Below are 23,624 nucleotides of genomic sequence, written 5' to 3' on the forward strand. Positions count from 1 at the left end.
CAACCATTCAATTTTATGTATTAACATAACACAAGCAACCTGCGTATGGCGAAAACAACGCACTGTGACTTGTAATTAGCGATTCTCGGTAACTTTTGACGCGGGTTTATTTCGGTTTGACCCTGTAGAGGTCATGGAATAATTTGTTCAAATTATACACGGGTATATATAACTACATGTTATACCGTAAAGGAATTTATATTTAAAATCTGGGGTAACACATATGAAAAAAATATTGTCATTTGCGAACCTCCTCCTTTCTTTGAAGACGGTTGAAAATAAAACTTGAAGAGGGATTGCTTATATTAAGTTTATTTGAATAAAGATTATTTCTATTTCTATAGCTGATGATGGAATGGTGCACACTCCTGCGCTAACGGTATACTCTGGCGGGGCACTAGTTGATAAGATGAGCATGAGGTCAGGTCAGTTAGCACATCGTGGCAATTTACCCAAGAAACTATCACGATGGAACCACATGGATATAAACTTAACACGATACATTGCTGGTAGTGTGGTCTGTTGCGGGTGAGTGATACTATGTTGTTGGTCGAGACGATGTATATTATATACTAAGATCTTATATACTAAGTAACAATAGGAAAATCTAAGGTTTAGACACAGCAGTGCTTAGTAGACAATATTGAATTTGTCTTACTAGACATTATTAAATGCAATTATTATTTTAATGTATCTATGTGACAGTGTCCTACATGGTCCATTAATCTACATTGCTAACAATCCATTTCGCCCCTAAAGTTATATTATTGTAATGGTGAAATATTTGGATTATTTTTTTAATAAATCATAGCAAGCTAATGTCGAATCTCTTAATCTCGACGATATTATTGTATTAATTTGCAGATTTAACAAATAAAAATCATATTTAAACTTAATTGTTTTTATTCCACTTTTACATATTGAACTAGTCTTTTATGACTGAGCTAATAACGCGGGAAATGCGATCTGTCATATTGACATTCTATATGACATCTACAGATAGGTGACATGACAACTCTACAGCGACTACGCCTAAAAAGGTAGTGCTTCCAAATTTGACATCTAAATAATTACTGCGTCAAATTTAAAAAGTATATACTTATATAGATAAAGCAGGTGAATAACTGGTGGATGTAGACCTCTCACCTGTAGTTTCTGTTTGACTTGCGTGGAAGCATTGGCGCTGGGCTCCAGTTTGTCTTTCTTCCGCAGCAGCTCCACTCGGTCCCGTTCGTGCCTCTCGAGGGCCTCTCTTGCCTCACGAGCCTCTCGGGCCTCCCGTAGCGCCGCCTCCGCTTTCTGTTGCTCCCACATCTGGAAATACAGAAGTATATACGTTGTAAGAAGATACAAAAGAAGAACTGTATACATTCCAAATTCTAGAAGGTAAACGGTTGGTTTCATTGTTTATATTTGTAACACTAGCCACCCGCTCCAGATTCGCAATTACTGTAGGATTAGGTTTTCTTTTATTAAAGTATAGCCCCTATTAAATATTTTTTATGATTAAGGTTTTCCATACAAAAATTGCTACTATGCAAAATTTTCTGCAATAACCAATTCAACTTGATGAACCTTTGCACATAGGTTAACTAATCAACGTTTCACACTATTCAGATTTTATTTAAACAAGTTTATTTTAGCCGTAATTAGATTAGATGAAAAATTAGATTTCCCTAAAAACCTAAGTTTAATTCGTTCGTATAAACAATCCTAGACATCATAAAAGTTAAACAAAAACTGTTCAAGTTATAATTAATTAAGCGAATAACGAAAAAACATTTTTTACTGTAATAACAGAGTAGAGCGGAACTGTATGTATTGACCGCGGTCCCACCTCCAAGAAAACCCTGAGAAGGTTTCGCCTGTATCCCCATGCGCCTCCTCAAAGACGGGGGTCTTTTCCAGTAAACCCGAAGAGGCTTGCAGCTTAAGCTAAGGAGTCGCGGTGGACTGACACTATACTCCCGTGACTTCGGCCACGGACGGTAATCAGGATACCTTGAGTTTTCATTGAGTAGATGTACTACAGTACTTATCAAGTAAATAAACCGCTGGGTACCGCTGTCTCACAGCGGTACCCGCAGACGACTTGTACAAAATCTACCTCGTAGGGGGGAAAGTAGATTGTTAGTAATGTGGACTGATGCCCCCATTGTTACTAATGTACCATTACAGGTTGACTCCACGCGGTTCTCCCTGGAAACCATCGTGATAAATTCTTGCTGAATTTGTCACGATGGGCTAACTCACTTGATCTCATGCTCGTCTTATCATCCCCCACTGGTGCCACGACAGCGTAAACCGTTAGCGCAGGCGAGTGCACCATAGTATTATCATCCATAAAAAAACCAGGATATTTTGGAGTTTTTATTGGGTAGGAGTATCAGAGCACCTATTCGCCTCCCTCGGGGCGAGTGTGTGAAGGATTTTCTTTAAGAAAAAAACAAAGGTGAGCCTCCCCCGAGGCGAGCGATTCTCCATGAGGGATTTTCTTCAAACAAACTAAGGTGAGACAGAGGTATCCGTGACGACTTTGTCAAAGTCTACCTCTAACAAACGTACGTAAAGATCAGTTTTATAAAGGTTAATTGCGCAATAATTACATGATATCACATTAGTTCCTTCCACAACAAACAACTATGTACATTCAATTCTTTAAATATATAAATATTATATAAAACATGTCAATGAGCAACTTGTGCGTCACGTATGTTGACTCAAACTGCATATAAGTGAACTATCAACATTGAATTGGACACAATCCACATATCCCGTACATACCTACATATTTTTTTAATGAATAACGGTGTAATAATGTAGTGGTTTCAGACATGAATGCGGTCAACACTTGTTTTGTAAATAATCTTCTACAAAACCCACTGTTTGATATAGCACTGATCAACAAAAAAAATGTTTGTTTCCTTCGATTTTTATTCCGTTTCCATCTCGAATTAACGCGTATTGTTTAAATATAGCAACAATTTTTCTCTTTTTTTTTTGAGTTTTTGTTTTTGAGTTACAGCTAACTTCCCTCATTTACTATGTTCACCTTAGATTTGCGTTTTTTTTGGACACTGAAATATATTTTGCTGTTGTTTTCGATATGGCTTCGTCAACAAGATGTTGTGTAATGAATCCCGATTGTTATCTATATATATTGAATATCGAAAACCTATATGTTATCAAAATGAGAAAACTGTGCATATAAAAAGTTGAAGCCATAAAGCCAAAAAAATTAAGGAAACTAGACTTGTGTTGACCAGTGTAATGGACGATAATAGTAGAGGATGATAAGTAGAGCATGGAGCCAAGTCAGTTAGTTATTTTTACATTTCATGCGTTTACCTATGACGTCCTAAAAACTAAATGCTTTTATAATATACAGGAATATTTGATAAATACATAAATTATTTTGTATACCAACATTTCGATATGAAATTGTTCAGAAGTTTAGAAAAACTATAAGTACAAACATGGATGCCTATCAATAGCAGCAATAGTTGGGTAATCAACTTAAAGGATAAGAGGTGTGTTAGAGTTTAAAATAGATGTTTATCTATAAAATAGTATTGTTTGCATGCAGCGTTAATAGATGGCGCTGTAACAAAATTGAAACTCGCTAATGTTTCGTTTTATTGAAATCTTATATGTTATTTGTAATATTATTTTTTTAACCCCCTCCGATTGATTCCCAGTCCAATTCAAACGGAGATCGATATTACGACGGCCTGAGCAGAGGTTCGAAACCCTACCAGTGTCCTCAGGCTAAAGTCGTATCCGTCAGGCGGGAGTTGGCCTTCAGCCGCTCCATAAGTCCTTCCTTTGGTTTGTAGTGCCATCTGCACTCGTCCGGTGAAGCTGTAAAGGCCAGCTGCGGCCGACAGCATTAGAGTAGTCCGAAATTTTTTTTTGTACCTGTATTTGAAAATGACCAATAATCTTATATACATGAGATGTTTTGGTTTATACTACCCTTAGGACCTTGTGTTTTTAACAAGGTGTGACATTTTAGTTCTCTGGAACAGCAACGTTTGAGTGGTAACGATGTGTCCCATGATACCGTGCTCCGTAGTGCTGTTACTGCTTACTGTGTACTCAGCTGGTTTCCCAATCCAATTAACAACTAATAAAAAAACTGTTGTCATTCATGTAGACAGACGGACGCCAGAACGCGCCAACGATATATATTAAACAGAAACGTGTCATTTGAAAGCGCTGTTAATTTCGCGAGCCACGGAATTAAACATATATATTTGTCACCGCCCACTCCTGAATGTTTTGGATATTGTCCCATTATTATATGAACAATTTCCTTTAGTTATTTTGGGAATTGTTAAAATCACATATTTAATAATAATAATAATAATAATAATAATAATCTCAGGACAATTCACACAGCGCCATCTAGGCCCAAGTTAAGCTAGCTAAAGCTTGTGTTATGGGTACTAGACAACTGATACAAATACATAGATATATTTTTTTTTGTAAATATATACATATTATACATAGAAAATACCCAGACCGATACAAACAATCATACTCATATATACAAAAGTTTGTGCCGTGCGAGGAATCGAACCCGCGACCATCGGTCGTAAAGCGGTATGCTAGACCGCTAGACCACCGAGGTCGTCATATTTATATAAACTAACGAGTGTAACATATATACAGATTTTATGAGATCAGTGCATATTTGTTGTTTCGATTCCTCGTACGGTACAAGTATTTGTATTCATGACTATGATTGTTTATACCGATCTGGATCAAACTAGTGTAACATATATACAAATTTTATGAAATCAGTGCATGGTCGTGGATTCGATTCCTCGCACAGCACAAAAATTCATGAGTATGATTCCTTGTACCGATTTGGGTTTTGTCTATGTATATTATGTATGTATATAAATCAATCAGTAGTAACACAGCTCCATCTAGTCCCAATCTAGCTGAGTTCGTGTTATGGATACTAGATAACTGATACAAGTACTCAAATGTTTTTATTAGACTATGAATAAAAACTTTCAAACCAATAATCATACTAAAGAGTATAATATATTTTTATTCATTGTACAGTTTATTGTAATCGTTAGAAAGATAAATCATATACATTTATCTTTGCAACGATGTGAGGAATCTATCCCGTTACCATCGGAAGTAAAGTGATATGCTAAACCGATAGACCACCGGGGCCGTCAATCCGGACTATTTGATCTATGTAATCTAGATAGATTACATAGATCAAATAGTATAGTTAAATAGATTAAATAGTAGTACATATATTAATGTAGTTCAAATATCACTTAGTCTAGAATTCTAGATAGACTAAGTGATATTTGAACTACATTGGCAGCAGTCTTTCCAGCTTCACTGAACGATAGGGGGCGAGTGCAGATGGCACTCCAAACCAAAGGAAGGACTTATGGAGCGGCTGAAGGGCAACTTGTTTGCCTGACAGGTACGACTTTAGTCTAAGGCTAGGGGTTCAAACCTCGACACAGGCCGTCGTAATTCCGATCCCCGCTCGAATCGTTGGACCGGCGGACATCCTCGTTTCGAATCAAGTACGCGGTCACTTCTATTTTTTTTGTAATCGTAAGTAACGGTTCGCAACATTTACCGTTACGTTTTTTAACATTATGTAGGCATAAACGTTTTTTGATTACAACTTTGTATAGTCTGTATTTTATTCCCGGAGAAAAATTTGACATTTCCGATGTTGCCAGGTTTTTGTAATTTCTAAATAGGGTTTTTTGGGGAAATTAATGTTAATTACCCATTTTTATAGATGACTTAGAAATAATTGGTTGTAATTTAATGCAAAATTAGTAGTTTATTTTTCACTAAATTAAAGAGTAACTACCTTTTTTTAAAAAACAAAGTACCTTCTTATGGTGTCATATATCATAAAACATTACCTATTTGAATATTTAGCTGTTTGAAAGAAAAAAAATGTCGGCCTTCTAAAAAGGAATAGGCTCTTTTCTTGAAGGTTTCAATATCGTATCGGTTCGGAAATACCATTGCTGGAAGGTGATTCCACAATGTGGTTGTGCGTGGCATTATTTGAAAATTTTACATTTACATCTGTCAATTTAGTCTCTGGAATTAAAAAAAAGACTACAGTTGCTATTGATCTATCTCTAGTAGTATTCTCATAAAGCAAAGTCAGTCTGTATCTCTGCTTAGTCCTTCTAAATCTAGTAGTCTAATATATATATAAGTCAAAGATGACTGACATAGTGATCAACGCACAGCCCAAACCACTGGACGGATCGTGCTGAAATCTGGCTTGCAGGTAGATGTTATGACGTAGGCATCAACTAAGAAAGGATTTTGATTAATTCTACCCCCAAGAGGATTAAATAAGAGTTGTAAGTTTGTATGATACTTTGTCAATTTTAAACCGATGGTGCTGAGACTTTGCATGCATAAACCTACTATGACGTAGGCATTCCCTAAGAAAGAAGAAATCCCTAAGAAGGCATTCCCTAAGAAAAATGATAAATTCCCCCCCTAAGGGGATAAATTAACGCGAGCGAAGCCGCGGGCAAAAGCTAGTACTCTCATAAAGCAAAGTCAGTCTGTATCTCTGCTTAGTCCTTCTAAATCTTAAGGCACTCATGCGTAGTAAATCCAGAAGACTTAGATGCTCTGTATTTTTTATAGCATTTTTTTTATTCAATTGGACTTTTAACATTGTATGTTTATATTCTAGTTAAGTGGGTAATTTCAACTAACCACCGACTATGAACAATGCAAATGACGTACAACCAGTTCCAGGTTGTATATGTCAATGAGGTTAAATGTAGCCACATAGCAGGCACGTGAATGATGTAATTACGGACTGCTCGACCATTCATGTCTATTTATATCGTGGAGTCGACGCCCATCAGTGGACATAGCCAACTATTTGTCAAATTCCAGACATTTTGTATGATATCTACTCATTTAGTTTTTTTTTTCGGACTACTCTAATGCTGTTGGCCGCAGCTGGCCTTTACAGCTTCACCGGACGATAGCGAGCGAGTGCAGATGGCACTCTAAACCCGCGGAAGGACTAATGGAGCGGCTGAAGGTCAACTCCCGCGTGACAGATACGACTTTAGTCTGAGGGGTTCGACCCTCGGCTCAGGCCGTCGTAACATCGGTCCCCGTTTGAAGACGGGGGATCGATCGGAGGGGGCCACTCATCTAGAGGAAGCTATTTATTTATAAGGGATGACAATGGAATGGTGCATCCGCCTGCGCTAACGGTTTACGCTGGCGGGTTACATTTACATTTCAAACTTGTAAAGTCATAACAATTATTTAAAAGAGCAACACACAAGTTCCTTGCATGTTCTTGTTGTGATGAGACAGCTTTCTGAATGAGCGGTAGATTAAAAAAGTAAGTATGACTATTCAATGTTTAAATTTAAGTTTAGTTCAATAGAGAATTTTCTATTCTATTCTATTCTATTGTATCCTTGGACACATTAAAACGATATTGCTGTGGTACTCGTATGTTTCCGTTCTTGAGGACTAATCCTACCCATTTGTTTTCCGATAAAACTCATAAAAGGATCCAACTCGGATTATTTGTGGTATAAAAGTTTATATTTGCAGTGGCAATTTCCACAGATTGTTATAATTACTTGCCGATAAATACCACGCCCTCGTTTTATATATAATCAACACTATTCCACTTTTTATAAGGCTAGATAAATGATACTGCATTACTTGTCCTAATTATAATAATATTACTAATTTATTTATTTAGATAACTTATTTTCATACAAGTGTTTAGGCAAAAATTTACGCATCATATTTAGATATTTAGAGATCAACTTCTTGATCTTATTAGTAACTAGCTTTTATCCTCGTAGGGGTGGAATTTATCAAAATCGTTTCGTAGGGGATGCCTACGTCATAGTAGCTTTAAGCGTGCAAAGTTTCAGCACGATCGATTTAAAATTGACAAAGTTTAATATAAACTTTCATCCCCTATTTGACAACGTATCAAGTAAATAATTAGTTGATTAGCATACAACGTTATAATTTATGAAATTATTTAAAAGAGCAATACATAAGTATCTTGTTCGTTCTTCTTGTGATGAGACAACTTTCCGAATGAGCGGTAGATTAAAAAAATGTGATGACTATTCAAAAGTGCTTCAATGTAAGTTTATTTGAATAAATAATTTTCTATTCTATTCTATTTTATTGCAACTATTCGCTGGACAGGTATGCCCAGTTTGCATGGCGTTATTACTACTCACAATTCCGGAACTGATACGGATACAACCACTACTAAAATAATAAAAATAAATAATACAAATTAAATAATAAAAAAAACAAACAAAAATATTAATTTATTTTATTTATTTATTTATTTATTCATTTATTTCAGGCAACTAGGCCCATATTATAAATACCTTATAGACTAACATACATATAATATAATATTTAAAAACCAATACAACTATATTGTCTGTGTGATCACTGCACTGAAGACGGCAATCTGCCACGGTAGCGCCGATACACCACACCTTTCGGCCAGTAGTCCTCTTTCATGAAGGTGGGCAGTAAGTCGGTGGGGACCAGGGCCACAAACGCTTTGAAACTCGCGTTGTGACTCGACTTCAGCTGCGTCACCCTCAATGTCAGGTTACTCTTGGTACGAATATAATCGACAATGTCCTGCTCCTTAGTGGCGTAATGTAGACGGGACAGGTACATTGTCGTGGTCGGTGTAGCAGCACGCAGCAGAAAGTTGGGCCCAGTGAGTGCAGTGCCACAATGATTCCTATTGACCCTGTTTGTGCGCCTCTTCTTTTGTACCACGACGAAGCCATCATCGTCGCGGTTCCCAGTGGCAGCACACGTAGGGTCAATGTTCAGTGCCGTTTTTGGCACACGCCGCTGTACTGAAGCAGCCGATTTGCTAGCGACGACGGCGGCAAAATCTCGACGCTGTGGTTGCACCGAGGATTTTGTTAGCGCTGCTTCCACATGCAGCGGTATCGGCGCTCGCGAGCTGCGGGCGGGGAGCACGGGGGGCGCGGCGGCCGGCGGTGACACCACATCTGGTGACGTCAGTGTCGACGTCGAAACCGCTGACTCCGCCGTGAACGCATCGCGGCATGCCCCACGGCGCGTGTTGATGTTCGTAGCGTCAAGTGACCTAGTTTCTTTTCGCGAGTCGCGCAAACTGTCCACTTCCTTGCGCAACTCACTAATTATGTGCTCTGACGCATTGAAACGTAGCGTCACATCTGCCAAACTCTTTTTTAAGGACACAATATCCTTGAGTAGGCTGGTAACATCGACGTGATCAAATGTGACTGGAGGAAGTTTGTTTAAATCCTTCGCCACAAAAGTCGGCACGTCGTCTGGATCGGTCTCCTTCAGCAGCGTTATAATATAGTCGTAATAAAAACGAACCATTCATCGGGATTACTGACATAATAGTATATTATTTGGACATATATATAAACAATGAATTTTTTAATTGTAAATATAAATCCCTAATTAATTTCAAAAATCCTTTCATCTATAAAATGCTGCATTATCAGAACATGGTCTATATTTTATTTACGACACAATTAGAACTACCTACAATTCCCGTGCGAACCCGTGCAGGTATCTAGTATTCAATACGTTACTACTTTAAAATAAAAAAATCTACAAGCTAATATGATAAAAAAAATCTAATATAATTTTTCTTCTTGTATAAAATAGACACCGCTAAAGAATTAAAAGAAAAGCATAAAAAATATATTATATAGACTCTTGAAATTTTCAAATTCATCACCAATTCACCTTAAAGTGAAGCCTGAGCTGCTGTTCATGTTCCTGGGCGAGCTGCTGCCGCTGCTGCTGGAACGACTGCAGCAGGATCTCCTGCTGCAGTTGCTGTTGTTTCTTCAACTGAAACAGAATCCCAACTGCTTTTAGCAGACCGCCCTGCACTCATCACTGCTGTGGCGACGTTAATGAGTCACTGGTAACTCTGATGGTGAATGGTATCCCATTAATTCGAGCAGTGTTTCCCAACCTTTTAGTGCCATGCCCCACTTTCTAAAATTCTAATGCCTTAAAAATTAGATGGTTAAAAAATTAGAAAATGAAATAATAGGTTTTAGGAAGAAATCACTAGGAAATTAACAATGAAACAAAGGTAAGTAAATTTTCAAAAAACGTAAAATTGCAATTGACATTCCATCTAATTTTAACAAAGAGTCCATTTTCGGATTGCCCCTCTTAACAATCAAATTAGACCCTGCGGGGCGTAGACCTCACGTTGGTAAACACTGAATTAGACCCTCGACGGGTGTAACTAATCTGGTGCACTTGCAACACAAGTTTTAAATATTAGAAACATCTGCGTTAGTTGACATTGTTTGCTGATGCCAGGTTTGTCAATCGTGGTATGCGAACAAAGAATTCATGACGGACTTAAGTAATAGAAGATACGAGAACATTATCATCTCTCGACAATTTTGAACAAGACTCCAACGTATCGTATGTATGTAAGTTGTCCTCTGCAGTCAATATTTCATAGAATAGCAAAAATACAAGACCAGTAATTAATTCAAACGTAATTAGTAAGTTTTCTATAAATATCGAAACAAAATGTTGTTGACAAAGTTTAAATTAAATTAAATTTATTTGCTGGAAACATGTTTAAATCGATGTCACAGTTATTTTTACAATTATACTGTCCAATGTGGTTTGCCACAGATAAACAAATTTCAATGAATAACAACATTAAATGCACTACATATAGCAGCATTGTCCGTAAGTATAAGAAATCATCTCGTAAATATTTTTGTCCGTCAGCCATTTCTTTAATTTCAATTTAAAACCATTGAATAATAAGATTCAATTTAGGATTGACAAACCTGAACTTAAAGCACACTAGTGTGTTAGTTACACCTATCGACAAATAGCACTGTTGACATAACCTTAAAAGTAGGTGTTTTGTGATATTATGTAAGTATTGTTATTGTGTTCAAGTATTAATATTTTATCATTGAAACATACAATTGGTCTGTAGGTGAGACTGTACCACTCACGTTTGTTAACAAACACGTCTATACTGAGGGTAAAAGTGTCAAATGTAGGTAGTAAGTGATATGATAAGCAGTATAACAAACAAATACAAAAACAATCATGCTACAGTGCTAAAATAGCTATAGTACAATTACAATTTATAAAACAGTTATTAATCTACAACAAAATTACAATTTATAGAACATGTTCAATTCAAATACGTATATGTCGTCCAATTGAATCTGTGAGAAAATTTAATAAACCTATACACCACACTGTTAAAAACTGTAGCTTTATTAGCAAAAACATTGTGTCATATTCAACGGGGATACTGATTCACGGATGCTACTCATATATTGAATCACTGGAGGAGTACGGCAGGCAGGGGCGTGCGTTACGCACATAGCAGGCTCCATTCACAAAGCTCTCACAAACCGAGCATTCGCTATGAATATGACACGATATCTTTACGATGTATTACATAATTTACACTCACTTGTAGCAGGAAAGTATTTTCTAAGGATTGTTTCGCTCTCTCCGCGATATGATTCTTTCTTGGGCTCTGATTCTGACAACGAGAGGAAATATATGTAGTCCCCCACTCTACAGGCCGGACCGAGCGGCGCAGTTCACATGACAGGAATCAAGTAAAATAACATCACCAATATCAAACTGCACAAATGAGTAAAGACGAAAATTTACATTTTAATACGGAAATTAAATCAAAAGCAATCAAAAGTAAAAAAGAAAAATTAGGTCGTTTTGGAAGCCTGTTGCTATCAAATGCCTCTAAGAATAATTCTGATACAGATGTTTCCATAGACATACATTTTAGTGAATGAATGATGCTCAAATACGAAGCTGCGTGGATGAACACAACCTTGATGCCGTCGCTGAAAACATCGCAGCATAAAAATATTGAAAAGCGGTTGCACAAACGGCGTGTAAGCATATTTCTGGCGTCGCGCGCATTATTTTGGTACGGTGGAAAAAACGGCGGGCGTCGGAATGTGCGTGCCGCGAATAGACGCGCGGACGGATGTTTTGCGCGCACGTGTGGGCGCTACGAAAATATTGTCGTGCTTCTTGCTTGGCATGCTTCGAGCATAACAGCTTGGACGACTGTCCGTCGGCGATACCCCGCCCATGCACACTGCAGATTACTTGGATCTAATTTGAATTTAAAAAATCCAAAAATTTGCCCTTTTACGTCATTATAGTTAATTTATTTGTCATAGTTTATTGGGCGAAATTATAATGTTTTTATTTGTAATAGATGATGATAATGTTGCTTCTGCCTGCGCTGACAATATACGCTAGCGTGCCACCAGTGATAAGTATGATGTTGCTACTAAAACTTCTTGCTGGTAGATACCAAAAATTTTGTCAACGTAGATTTCTGACTGACATAAACGAAATGAATCATTGAGACCATCCTACTTATCAGATCGACCTATCTTAATTGACCTGATTAATAAACTATGCATACAATCCGCGGCCTCTGTTCGCCGAATGCGTAGGCGCAGTACGATTCGCTACACGTGTAACTATTATTTTCGTCTCTTTACAGATGGCCACTTGATTTTAATGTTATCTATCGCCGGGCAGTGACAGTTCGCATTTCAGCTTTACACATTTTTTTCTATTCTATTACTGTTGACCCCAGATGGCCTTTACAGCGTCACTGGTAGGTGCAGAAGGCATTCCAAACCCGCGGAAGAAATTAAGTAGTGATCCAAGATCAAATTCTGAGTGACGGTTCACAAGTTATACATATTTATGTAATTGAAATTGGATAGACACCAACGAATGTCCTGAACTATCTTGTAATTCCACTGCTTTTCTCACCTTTCAATACTTTTAGAAGACTGCATCATGAGGACAAGGATATAAATTTTATAAAAATAGGGTCAAAAGTCGCGGAAAACAACTAGCATAGTCATAAAAATAATATTAAAATGAACGTAAAGTATAAAAACAAATAGTCGTTACGAGTGGAGTATGGTGAGTGACTCGCTATTGGATATAGCGGGAGGAAGGAGGCCACGCAATGTAACAACATTAATTCTAAAATTAATCCTCCATAATTACAGGGAACGGAACGCATCAGGGATGCCAACCGTATCGATATCTTCGTGGACATTTGTTGAATCTTTTCGGAGTGTAACCTCATATAAGCGTTCTTAGTGTGGAATCAAAGAACACCTATATAGATTACAACTTAGGTCATTCTAAAGTAGGATCAATTAAATTCTCAAATAAATTTAGTCACGTGCGTTCCACAAAATAGTAATAGTAAAAAAAAATGTTTTTACTAACCTAAATATTTGATTCAAGACGAAATTGTACATAACAGTAAATATTCGTTTTAAGAAGAAATTGTATAGTTTCAAATGAAGACGATGCGATCTACCGATTGGCATATTTCCTTAAACACTATTTGAGAAAACAAAATATTTATTTAATTTTAGATCTAGTGTGCGAGAGTTACCGCTTATCCATCCATTCATCAGGTGAGCCGTCAAACTGTTTGCAATTTCAATTACATAAAAAGAATCTCGTACAACTTCAACAATTACCTATGTCTTATGGGAATCGGTCTAAATAGTATGCGAGGTTAGAGACGCAAAGTGAGCTAATGTAGGTTTTATTATTCCTTCGTATATTTTATGGTTGGTAACCCTGGACCCCATGTAAATATAGTAAAGCAGACGGACTGACCGAGCGCTCACGGTATATCGCGTTGATATTGGTTTATTTATAACAGCGCGCGAGATCTTTTTATAAATACTGCTTGGGCCGAGTTTGAAAACAAGATGGATGGGCGCTGGCACGCGGTCGCAATATTCCGGGGAAAGGTCACGGGAACTCGCAATTTTTTCAAACGCTGACCCCTCTATATTTATTAGGCGGGTTCTTTTTTGGTATCTCCTGTCACGACAAAGGGCCTGTTATAATTAGTTGCCTTTTTCTGTTATCGAGTCCTTGACTGGTCGACTTTTATAAATTTATATCCTTGTCCTCATGATGCAGTCTATCTAAAAGTATTGTAAGGTGAGATAAAGCAGTGGAATTACGAGATAGTTCAGGACATTCGTTGGTGTCTATCCAATTTCAATTACATAAATATGTATAACTTGTGAACCGTCACTCAGAATTTGATCTTGGATCACTACTTAATTTCTTCCGCGGGTTTGGAATGCCTTCTGCACCTACCAGTGACGCTGTAAAGGCCATCTGGGCCACACTAGCGAACTCTCCCGACTTCGCAGATGTATGTTTGCCATTTTTGCTTTTATAAATGTAGAAACTTATTTGAACAAAAGGCTTACTTTCTGTTTTGTGATTATATATGAACCATCTGATCTTCAAGAATAGAATACAATTTCTTGATAGCTAATTATGTGGGTAAATTAATTTGCATTTGATATAACAATAGCGGGAGAGGAAGACTGAGGCAGGTAGCTGTGCCAAGCAAAACTGTATCCAGCAAATGAAAGACAGAATTGGAGTCGTGTAGGTTCATAGATCAAGGTTTAAAGAGTATGATGGAAGAACGTACAAAGTGGCAAAAGCTCCACAGACAAGAGCGTCGCGCTCACTGGTATATATTATAAATTATTATTATATAATGTCATAGAATTATTATATGTCTTATAAGAATATCTATGAATTATTATTATACTTTAGTTACAATTAATACGAGTAATTGCACTTCAGCTTCTAACTGCAACTGTCAAATGATTCATATAAAATCGCAAACCCATCAATTTCAATATCTTACTTAGAATAAAATGAAATTGCTTCCGCTGTCCATTCGTTTATATCTTTTAAACTAGGCAACGGATTTTAATGCACTTTTAGCAATAGGTAAAGTGATTCATGAGGAAGGTTTATATGTAGAATACATGTACAACAGTACGAGGCCGGGGCAGATAGCTAGAGTATCTTCTTCTTCTGGTCTTATCCCATTTTCATTTGGGGTCGGCTCTCCTAATCTGCCTTCTTCAGTGGTGTCTATTCTAAACCGTTGCCGGCTCTATGTTGTCGTAGTCCTTAAGGTCCTTACTAACTACTGACATTCATGTTTTTCGGTTCTGACTTGAGGTCGAGAACTTTTCTCGTCAAGTGGTCTTCCGGTCTCCTCATGAGATGGCCATACCATATGAGTCGTGCTTCCACTAGCTTATCCGTTATAGGTCTTATTCTGAATGTGCCTCAGATCTGTGTCTGAATGTGCCTCTGCCTCTGTCTAATGATTTGAGCATTATATAATCTATACATATAAATAAAATTGGAGTGTCTATTTATGACATTGAAATAACCGTTTTTTACTACTTGCATGTGAATATAAATATGGCACATACACCAAAATATAAATTTTTACCTTTTTTGTCTATCTGTCTGTCTGTTTGTTCCGGCTTATTTCTAACTGGCTGGACCGATTTAGACGGGACGTTTATTGGCAGGTACCTGATGTAATAAGGAGTAACTTAGGCTACTTTTATTTTAGAAAAATAAAGTTAAATTCCACGCGGTCGAAGTCGCAGCTACAGCTAGTAAAGTATAAATACTGGTGTCCTGGCAACAAATACCGCAAGTGCAGGCGGGTTCACTATCATCAACCAAAAACTAAATGGTGTTTGAATTCCGAAATAAAAAGAAATACTTGATTCCTGTCAATATTGCTGGCCGCGTTCGATCGCCGATGTGATCTGATGATAGACTGGTGATTACCTGCATAATCTGATGATGGAAGCTGGTGTCTGCCATGGGCAGGTGCGCGGCGTGCGGCGGCGACGGCGTGTGGTGCGGGGAGCCGTCAGCGCCGCCGGCTGTCTCGTGCGCCATATCTGGGGACCAACAAATTAAGAGTTACTCCATGTTACATTATAAATTTTATTAATTTAATTATTGAAATGTACCTTCTATATATAATATAAATCAAAGGATCTGTTAAATCATATTTACTGAGCAAAGCCTATTACTCAATAAACGATTACTTGAATGACGAGCGTGCATGGCAATAGTTGTTCATGCACGGGATTTTCATTTAATAAATATAACAACTAACATTAAATAAATATAAATTGTAAATTTATGTTTATATAGGTATGCTTTAAAAAAAATAAGTAATTAAATTGAGTTTCTTGCCAGTATTTCTCAATTGGATCTATATATCTACTGAATTGGACGGTAGGGAAAAAATTATAATACACAAAATTTTACGTTCATAAGCGGCTAAAATGTCTTACATGAATAAATGATTTTTTTATTTGAATTTTGAATAATATAGATATATTTGGTATATACGAGATTGGGATTTATCGGTCACGAAAAAGCATTACCATAATGCCATCAGGCATTAAGTCCGACATATATACAATTTTGTGTGTAATAGAATAAATAAAAAAATTATTAAGGACAATTAAAATAGTCTTCTTCAACAGACAGTAAGATACCAAACAAGATCTAACACAAAATATATAGACACCGACATATCTATAAGTGTTCATAAAGACCGACAGTTGAGTAACGTGCAATCAGTCTGTGCCAAACTAACGGTAAACACCATACAACAACACAAAGAATAACAGTAACTGTAGCAGATTACAAAACATCGAAACGTTTTGACACAACCTTTTTTGAAAGTTGCTTAGAAGTAAATTTCCGAACAGATACAATATTAAAACCTTGAAACCTTCAAGAACAGAGCTTATTCTTTCTTAAAAGGGCAACAAGGACAACGCACTTGCAATTTCCTGGTGTTTTTTGCTTGGATGTGTATTTCCGAACAGATACGATATTGAAACCTTCAAGAACAGAGCTTATTCTTTCTTAAAAAGTCGACAAGGACAACGCACTTGCAATTCCCTGATGTTTGTTGCTTGGATGTGTATTTCCGAACAGATACGATATTGAAACCTTCAAGAACAGAGCTTATTCTTTCTTAAAAAGTCGACAAGGACAACGCACTTGCAATTCCCTGGTGTTTTTGCTTGGATGTGTTTTCCGAACCGATACGATATTGAAACCTTCAAGAATAGAGCTTATTCTTTTTTTAAAAGGACGGCAAGGACAACGCATTTTCTTTTCCCTGATGTTTTTTGCTTGGATGTGTATTTCCGAACCGATACGATATTGAAACCTTCAAGTACAGAGCTTGTTCTTTCTTAAAAGGGCAAGAAGGACAACGCACTTGCAATTTCCTGGAGATTTTTGCTTGGATGTGTATTTCCGAACCGATACGATGTTGAAACCTTCAAGAACAGAGCTCATTCCTTCTTAAAAGGCCGACAAGGACAACGCTCTTGAAATTCCCTGATGTTTTTGCTTGTAGATGTATTTCCGAACCGATACGATATTGAAACCTTCAAGAACAGAGCTTGTTCTTTCTTAAAAGGGCAACAAGGACAACGCACTTGCAATTTCCTGGAGATTTTTGCTTGTAGATGTATTTCCGAACTGATACGATATTGAAACCTTCAAGAACAGAGCTTGTTCTTTCTTAAAAGGGCAACAAGGACAACGCACTTGCAATTTCCTGGAGATTTTTGCTTGGATGTGTATTTCCGAACAGATACGATATTGAAACCTTCAAGTATAGAGCTTGTTCTTTCTTAAAAGGGCGACAAGGACAACGCACTTGCAATTTCCTGGAGATTTTTGCTTGGATGTGTATTTCCGAACCGATACGATATTGAAACCTTCAAGAATAGAGCTTATTCTTTTTTAAAAGGGCAACAAGGACAACACTCTTGAAATTCCCTGATGTTTTTTGCTTGGATGTGTATTTCCGAACCGATACGATATTGAAACCTTCAAGAATAGAGCTTATTCTTTTTTAAGAGCTTATTCTTTTTTAAATGGACGGCAAGGACAACGCACTTGCAATTCCCTGGTGTTTTTGCTTGGATGTGTATTTCCGAACCGATACGATATTGAAACCTTCAAGAATAGAGCTTGTTCTTTCTTAAAAGGGCGACAAGGACAACGCACTTGCAATTCCGTGATGTTTTTTGCTTGGATGTGTATTTCCGAACCGATACGATATTGAAACCTTCAAGAACAGAACTTATTCCTTTTTAATAGGCCGACAACGCACTTGCAATTTCCTGTTGTTTTTTGCTTGTAGGTGTATTTGCAACCGATACAACATTGAAACCTTCAAGATAGCGCTTATTCTTAAAAGCCTGATAACGCATTTGCAATTCCCCTGGCGTTGCAGATGTTTATAGGCAGTGATCACTCACCATCGGGTGATCCGCAAATTCGTTTGTCCCCTATGCTACAAAAGATTTTTTTCATGTTAATCGGCGATTAGTCATAAGACTACAAGAGGATGTGTGTGTTACTTGTTTTATAGTCGAAGAGGTCAGCTCCTCTTCAGGCTTTTTACATTTCATTCCTCATATAGTCTTTGGATTGGTTGAGAAGGATCTAATGGCTATAGCAGCATAGCCATTAGATGCTAACTGTAAAAAGGTACTAGCCAACCATATTTTAATACAACACTTTGTAAAAGGTCATCAGTGTAACTATAATTGACCTCGGTGGTCTAGCGGTTAAGCTCACTGCTTTACTTTCGATGGTCGTGGGTTCGATTCCTCGCACGGTGCAATTATATTCATGAGTATGATTGTTTGTGTCTGGGTGTTTTCTATGTATAATATGTATTTACGAAAAAAAAAATCTATGTATTTGTATCAGTTATCTAGTACCTTATGGGTATTAGATAACTGATACAAATGCATAGATTTTGTTTTTCGTACAAGCTTTAGCTAGCTTAACTTGTGTCTAGATGGCGCTGTGTGAATTGTCCTGAGATTATTATTATTATTAGTTATCTGTGAGTTAAAGTACTGTCAAAATACTTTAACTATGTGTCAAAACAAGGTAACTAGCTAGTAACTAAAAAGGAATGCTACAAAACTTAACATATATAGTACCAAAAGCACTGAAGTAAACTCTAGGAATCATTTCAGGATTCTGAAACTCCAGGGTGACTATTTAAATGTAGGTCGCGGGGTAGCGCTGTGGTGGAGATTGGGTGGTGGGAACACTTTGCCGGATGGGGTGGAGTGGGGGCGGGCGGGAGGGGGCTAGAGGGGGGGTAGTTATTTTTAGCCGAGACTATATTTAGACGGCTGATGGGCGGTCGCCCGGGACGCCCGAAGCGTCCTTCGCTTCTTTATACGATACTAGCTCTGCCTGCGGTTTTACTTTTAAATTAAAATATAAAATATAGCCAATGTGTTATTCTGCATAAGCTATATTACTGTAAAGTTTCATCAAAATCCGTTCAGCAGTTTTTGCGTGAAAGAGTAACAAACATCCATACTTACGAACATTCGCATTTGTAATATTTTACCCGCGGCTTCGCTCGCATTACTTCGTTACTAGCTGCTAGATGGCGCCGAAGTAGCAAAATGTTGATATTTTGTTTTTATAAAAAAAAACTGTTTTTTTTTAAATAAAAAGTATCTTATGTCATTCTAATAGTCCATAGAACACGTGTACAAAATTTTATGATGATCGGTTCAGTAGTTTTTGCGTGAAAGTGTAACAAACATCCCTACTGACACATTTAATATATTATATATATAGTAAGGATTATTTGTGAAGGATTGAAGTTCACTTCAGTTATTAAAACCCCCATGGCTTTGGTAGCAAAAGGATTGTTAGTAATGTGGACTAATAACACCGATAGCTAAAAATAGTACAGTAGAATAGAATAGAAATAGAAATAATCTTTATTTAAATAAACTTAATATAAGCACTTTTGAATAGTCACTTTTTTTATTCTAGCACTCATTCGGAACTCAGACTCATCACTAGAAGACTGAGCAAGAAACTTGTGTGTTGCGCTTTTAAATAAATATTTTAAGTAGATTTACATTAACAAGGATTAGGCATGCGACAATGAACATAGAAACTGTAAACGGTATGCTCGCAATCTTTATGTTTGTCCTTGTCGTAAATATTTAACATGTAAACATTTCGAGGAGTACTAATAAATACTAGTTTATATTCAGGTAAAATTTGTCTTCATTGCTTTCCGTTTGTTAGCGGTATTTCTTTAACCAGAGAGTTAATCCAAAAAAACTGTCATTTTTTTATATAGCCCGGATTTGAACTCACACTTTAATAAATGAATAAAATAAATAACCCTGGACAATTAACACAGTGTCATTTAGTCCCAGTGTAAGCAGAGGTTATGTTATGATTACCAGATAACTGATATAAAAACTTAAATATATTTTTTTGTAAATACATAAATAATATACATAGAAAACACCCAGACCGATACAAACAATCATACTCATGAATACAAATGTTTGGATCGAGCGTGGAATTAAATCTATGATCATCGGCATCAGTAAAACGGTGTGCTAAACCACCAGACAACCGAGGCCGTCATGGTTACCTTAAGGTTTATAAACCGAGTTTATAGAAGCGCCAGGTTACAACGTTCAGAAATTGGCATTTGAATAAAATAGTTTTAATTATGTTTGAACTTTGACAAGTAATTGAGATACTGGCAGCTTTGTATGTAATATGTTGGAGGGAACTGGCTTTCGTGGCACAATTTTATCTATATCGAAAGCCAGGGCCAACTGTATTTAATTACCGTATATTTATGACTAAAGACTATTATTATTATCATTGTTGACTTATTAATTCAGCTTTTGCTGGTATTATTATAATAATTATGTTCGAAATATATCACAATGATCGTTATAGCTGTATGCCGAGTGACCCTTGCCTACATTTTAGTTTCACGAATTTTTATCAAATTATCACATGTCGACGTAGTTTGCGTGCGTGTTCTATTTTTAAATATTTTATAATTCACTCTGTATTGTTACCCGTCTGTTTCTATCGCACGGTTATATGTGTGGGTGCGAGTGAGAGGCGCGATTCGGAGCTGATGGCGGGCGGGGCGCGTCCTTCACTTGTCGCGCAGCGCGTTGCCGGCGTTCTATTTTTAAACGGCGGGTAGGAGAGGCGGGGGCGGTGTACAATTGTTTGTTCTACCTTCTAGCTAGCTTTGTTCTCAGGTTCGATTCTAAAGTTTACCAGCGTATAATACCTTTGTATCATGTACAAGCTCGTAGCCGTAGCGTATTTTCATACATATAGAATACTAGAGCCGTGCTCACTTCGCTGCGTGAATATTTCCGTCTAACATGAAAAAGTAATACCATTTTCAGGTTAATATGACACTCACAAATAACGTGGCTTTTTATTGATAAAAGTTTTTACAAAATCAGTTCAGTTCAGTAGATCCAGAGATTATACCATATAACCTCACAAACGACCTCTTTATAGAATGGCACATTAGGAAAATCATAATTTTGTACAAAATCGTCTGCGTGGGATAGCCTCTTTTACGTATATCAGTCGCTATATCAAAGCATAGTAAAGCATAGACAAGAATATAAAAGAAAAATAGATATGCGGGTAAAAAAAAACATGAAAGTCTTCAAACAGCTATGCAGCATACGGTTCCTTCTGTTTTTTCCTTCCTCCCGCGTCCACCCTTTTTTTTATGGATGATAATGGATTGGTGCACCCGCCTGCGCTAACGGTTTACGCTGGCGGGGCACCAGTGGAGAATGATAAGACGAGCATGAGATCAGGTGAGTTAGCCCATCGTGACAAATTCACCAGGAATTTATCACGATGGTTTCCAGGGGGAACCGCGTGGAGGTCAACCTGACGTACATTGCTAGTAATGGGGTCATGAGTCCACATTGCTAACAATCTTCTTCCATTTCAGGCAGGAACTTCCTGCCAAGGTTTTCTCTCTCGACTAGAGCATAGAGTTTTCAAGAAGGGTATATTAAGGTTAAGGGTCTGCAACGTGCACGTGACGCCCCTAGTGTTTCAGGCGTCCTTGGCTACGGCAACCTTTTACCATCAGACGGGCCGTATGCTTGTTTACCACCATGGCAGTATAATAAAAGCTAGCATACCACAACAACGCAACCATCCTATCATTCGTTTACAGCAACTTACACATCCTATCACTCCTTTACAGCAACTTACACATCCTATCACTCCTTTACAGCAACTTACACATCCGATCACTCCTTTACAGCATTCTCTTTAACCCAGTCACTCCTCATTACCTAAAAGACTGTTTCACATTTCTCAATGAGAACAGCCACTCCTCGCGTAATGTTAACTATCTCCGTTTTAGATTTCCCTCTCCTTCCACTTCTATTCTAAATCCTTTTCAATCCAGGCCGTTAGGTTGTGGAACTCACTCCCCTCTTGCATTCGGAGCATTCAATGACTTGCCATCTTTAAAGCCTCGGTGAAATCCCATTTTTTTCCCCTTTAATTAATTTCTTATTATTCTCATAACTAATCTTCCTTCATTATTTCCAAATGTATGTGCACTATTAAGTATATGTAAGTATATGTATATTTGAGTCATATATATTTATTTTTATTTATTACGTGCGCCACCTACCCTGTTCTTATTTTTATTTCTCTATCCACCTAAAGGTAATCTTGAAGAGATTGCTTAGCGATAAGACCGCGTTTTGTATCAATGTATATTATCTATTTTAATTGTTTTTGTTTTTGTTCTGTAATTGGTGCAATAAAGAGTAAAAATAAAAATAGAAACAACTCAGCTACAGCCACTAAGATTGTTACAATTGGCGTATCATTGCTACCATCTGGTGAGCTTCGCGTAGTTTTTATAGTAGTGATAAATCCACGTCAAATGTGTAACCCAATTTTTTTTTCTAGTAATGTTCACATCATTACAATACAGAGTAATGAATACAAATGTTTGTACCGTGAGAGGAATCGAACCAGCGACCAAAATATGCTATTTTAAATAGAAAACCAAGTATTTTTACCAATGATTTCAATTGAAGCATTTCATTGTTAAAAAAAATGACACCTCAAACAACAAACTCCTACACTATCACGGTTATGACAGTCCAGATTTCAGTAATATAACTCAATATGCCAATCTAGATTCTATTAATAAGATATTAAGTACAGTTTCAATTGAAGCATTTCATTGTTAAAAAAATGACACCTCGAGCAGCAAACTCCTACACTATCACGCTTATGACAGTCCAGATTTGAGTAATAAGACTCAATATGCCAATCTAGATTCTATTAATAAGATATTAAGTACAGTTTCAATTGAAGCAATTCATTGTTAAAAAAATGACACCTCAAGCAGCAAACTCCTACACTATCGCGCTTATGACAGTCCAGATTTCAGTAATAAGACTTAATATGCCAATCTAGATTCTATTAATAAGATATTAAGTTCAGTTTCAATTGAAGCAATTCATTGTTAAAAAAATGACACCTTAAGCAGCAAACTCCTACACTATCGCGCTTATGACAGTCCAGATTTGAGTAATACGATTTAATAAGCCAATCTAGATTCTATTAATAAGATATTAAGTACAGTTTCAATCGAAGCAATTCATTGTTAAAAAAATGACACCTTAAGCAGCAAACTCCTACACTTTCACGCTTATGACAGTCCAGATTTGAGTAATACGATTTAATATGCCAATCTAGATTTTATTAATAAGATATTAAGT

The 23,624-nt window shown here is 37.0% G+C and overlaps 1 protein-coding gene across 1 annotated transcript in view; it reads right to left on the reverse strand.

The window, feature by feature from the left end:
* The window catches only part of LOC131843046 (histone deacetylase 4), a 152,749-nt gene that overhangs the window by 13,949 nt on the left and 115,176 nt on the right, over positions 1-23,624 (reverse strand). The window contains exons 3-6 of the mRNA XM_059191637.1: positions 15,775-15,890; positions 11,534-11,605; positions 9,805-9,912; positions 1,147-1,314 (exon numbers count right to left, since the gene is read on the reverse strand). Of these exons, the coding sequence (XP_059047620.1) occupies positions 1,147-1,314; positions 9,805-9,912; positions 11,534-11,605; positions 15,775-15,890 (464 nt within the window). The remainder of the gene's footprint in view (positions 1-1,146; positions 1,315-9,804; positions 9,913-11,533; positions 11,606-15,774; positions 15,891-23,624) is intronic.

The sequence above is a fragment of the Achroia grisella genome, unplaced genomic scaffold (genome assembly GCF_030625045.1).
Source record: "Achroia grisella isolate CSIRO2021 unplaced genomic scaffold, CSIRO_AGI_Agris_v1 utg2727, whole genome shotgun sequence".
In the NCBI taxonomy this organism is placed as follows: Eukaryota; Metazoa; Arthropoda; class Insecta; order Lepidoptera; family Pyralidae; genus Achroia; species Achroia grisella.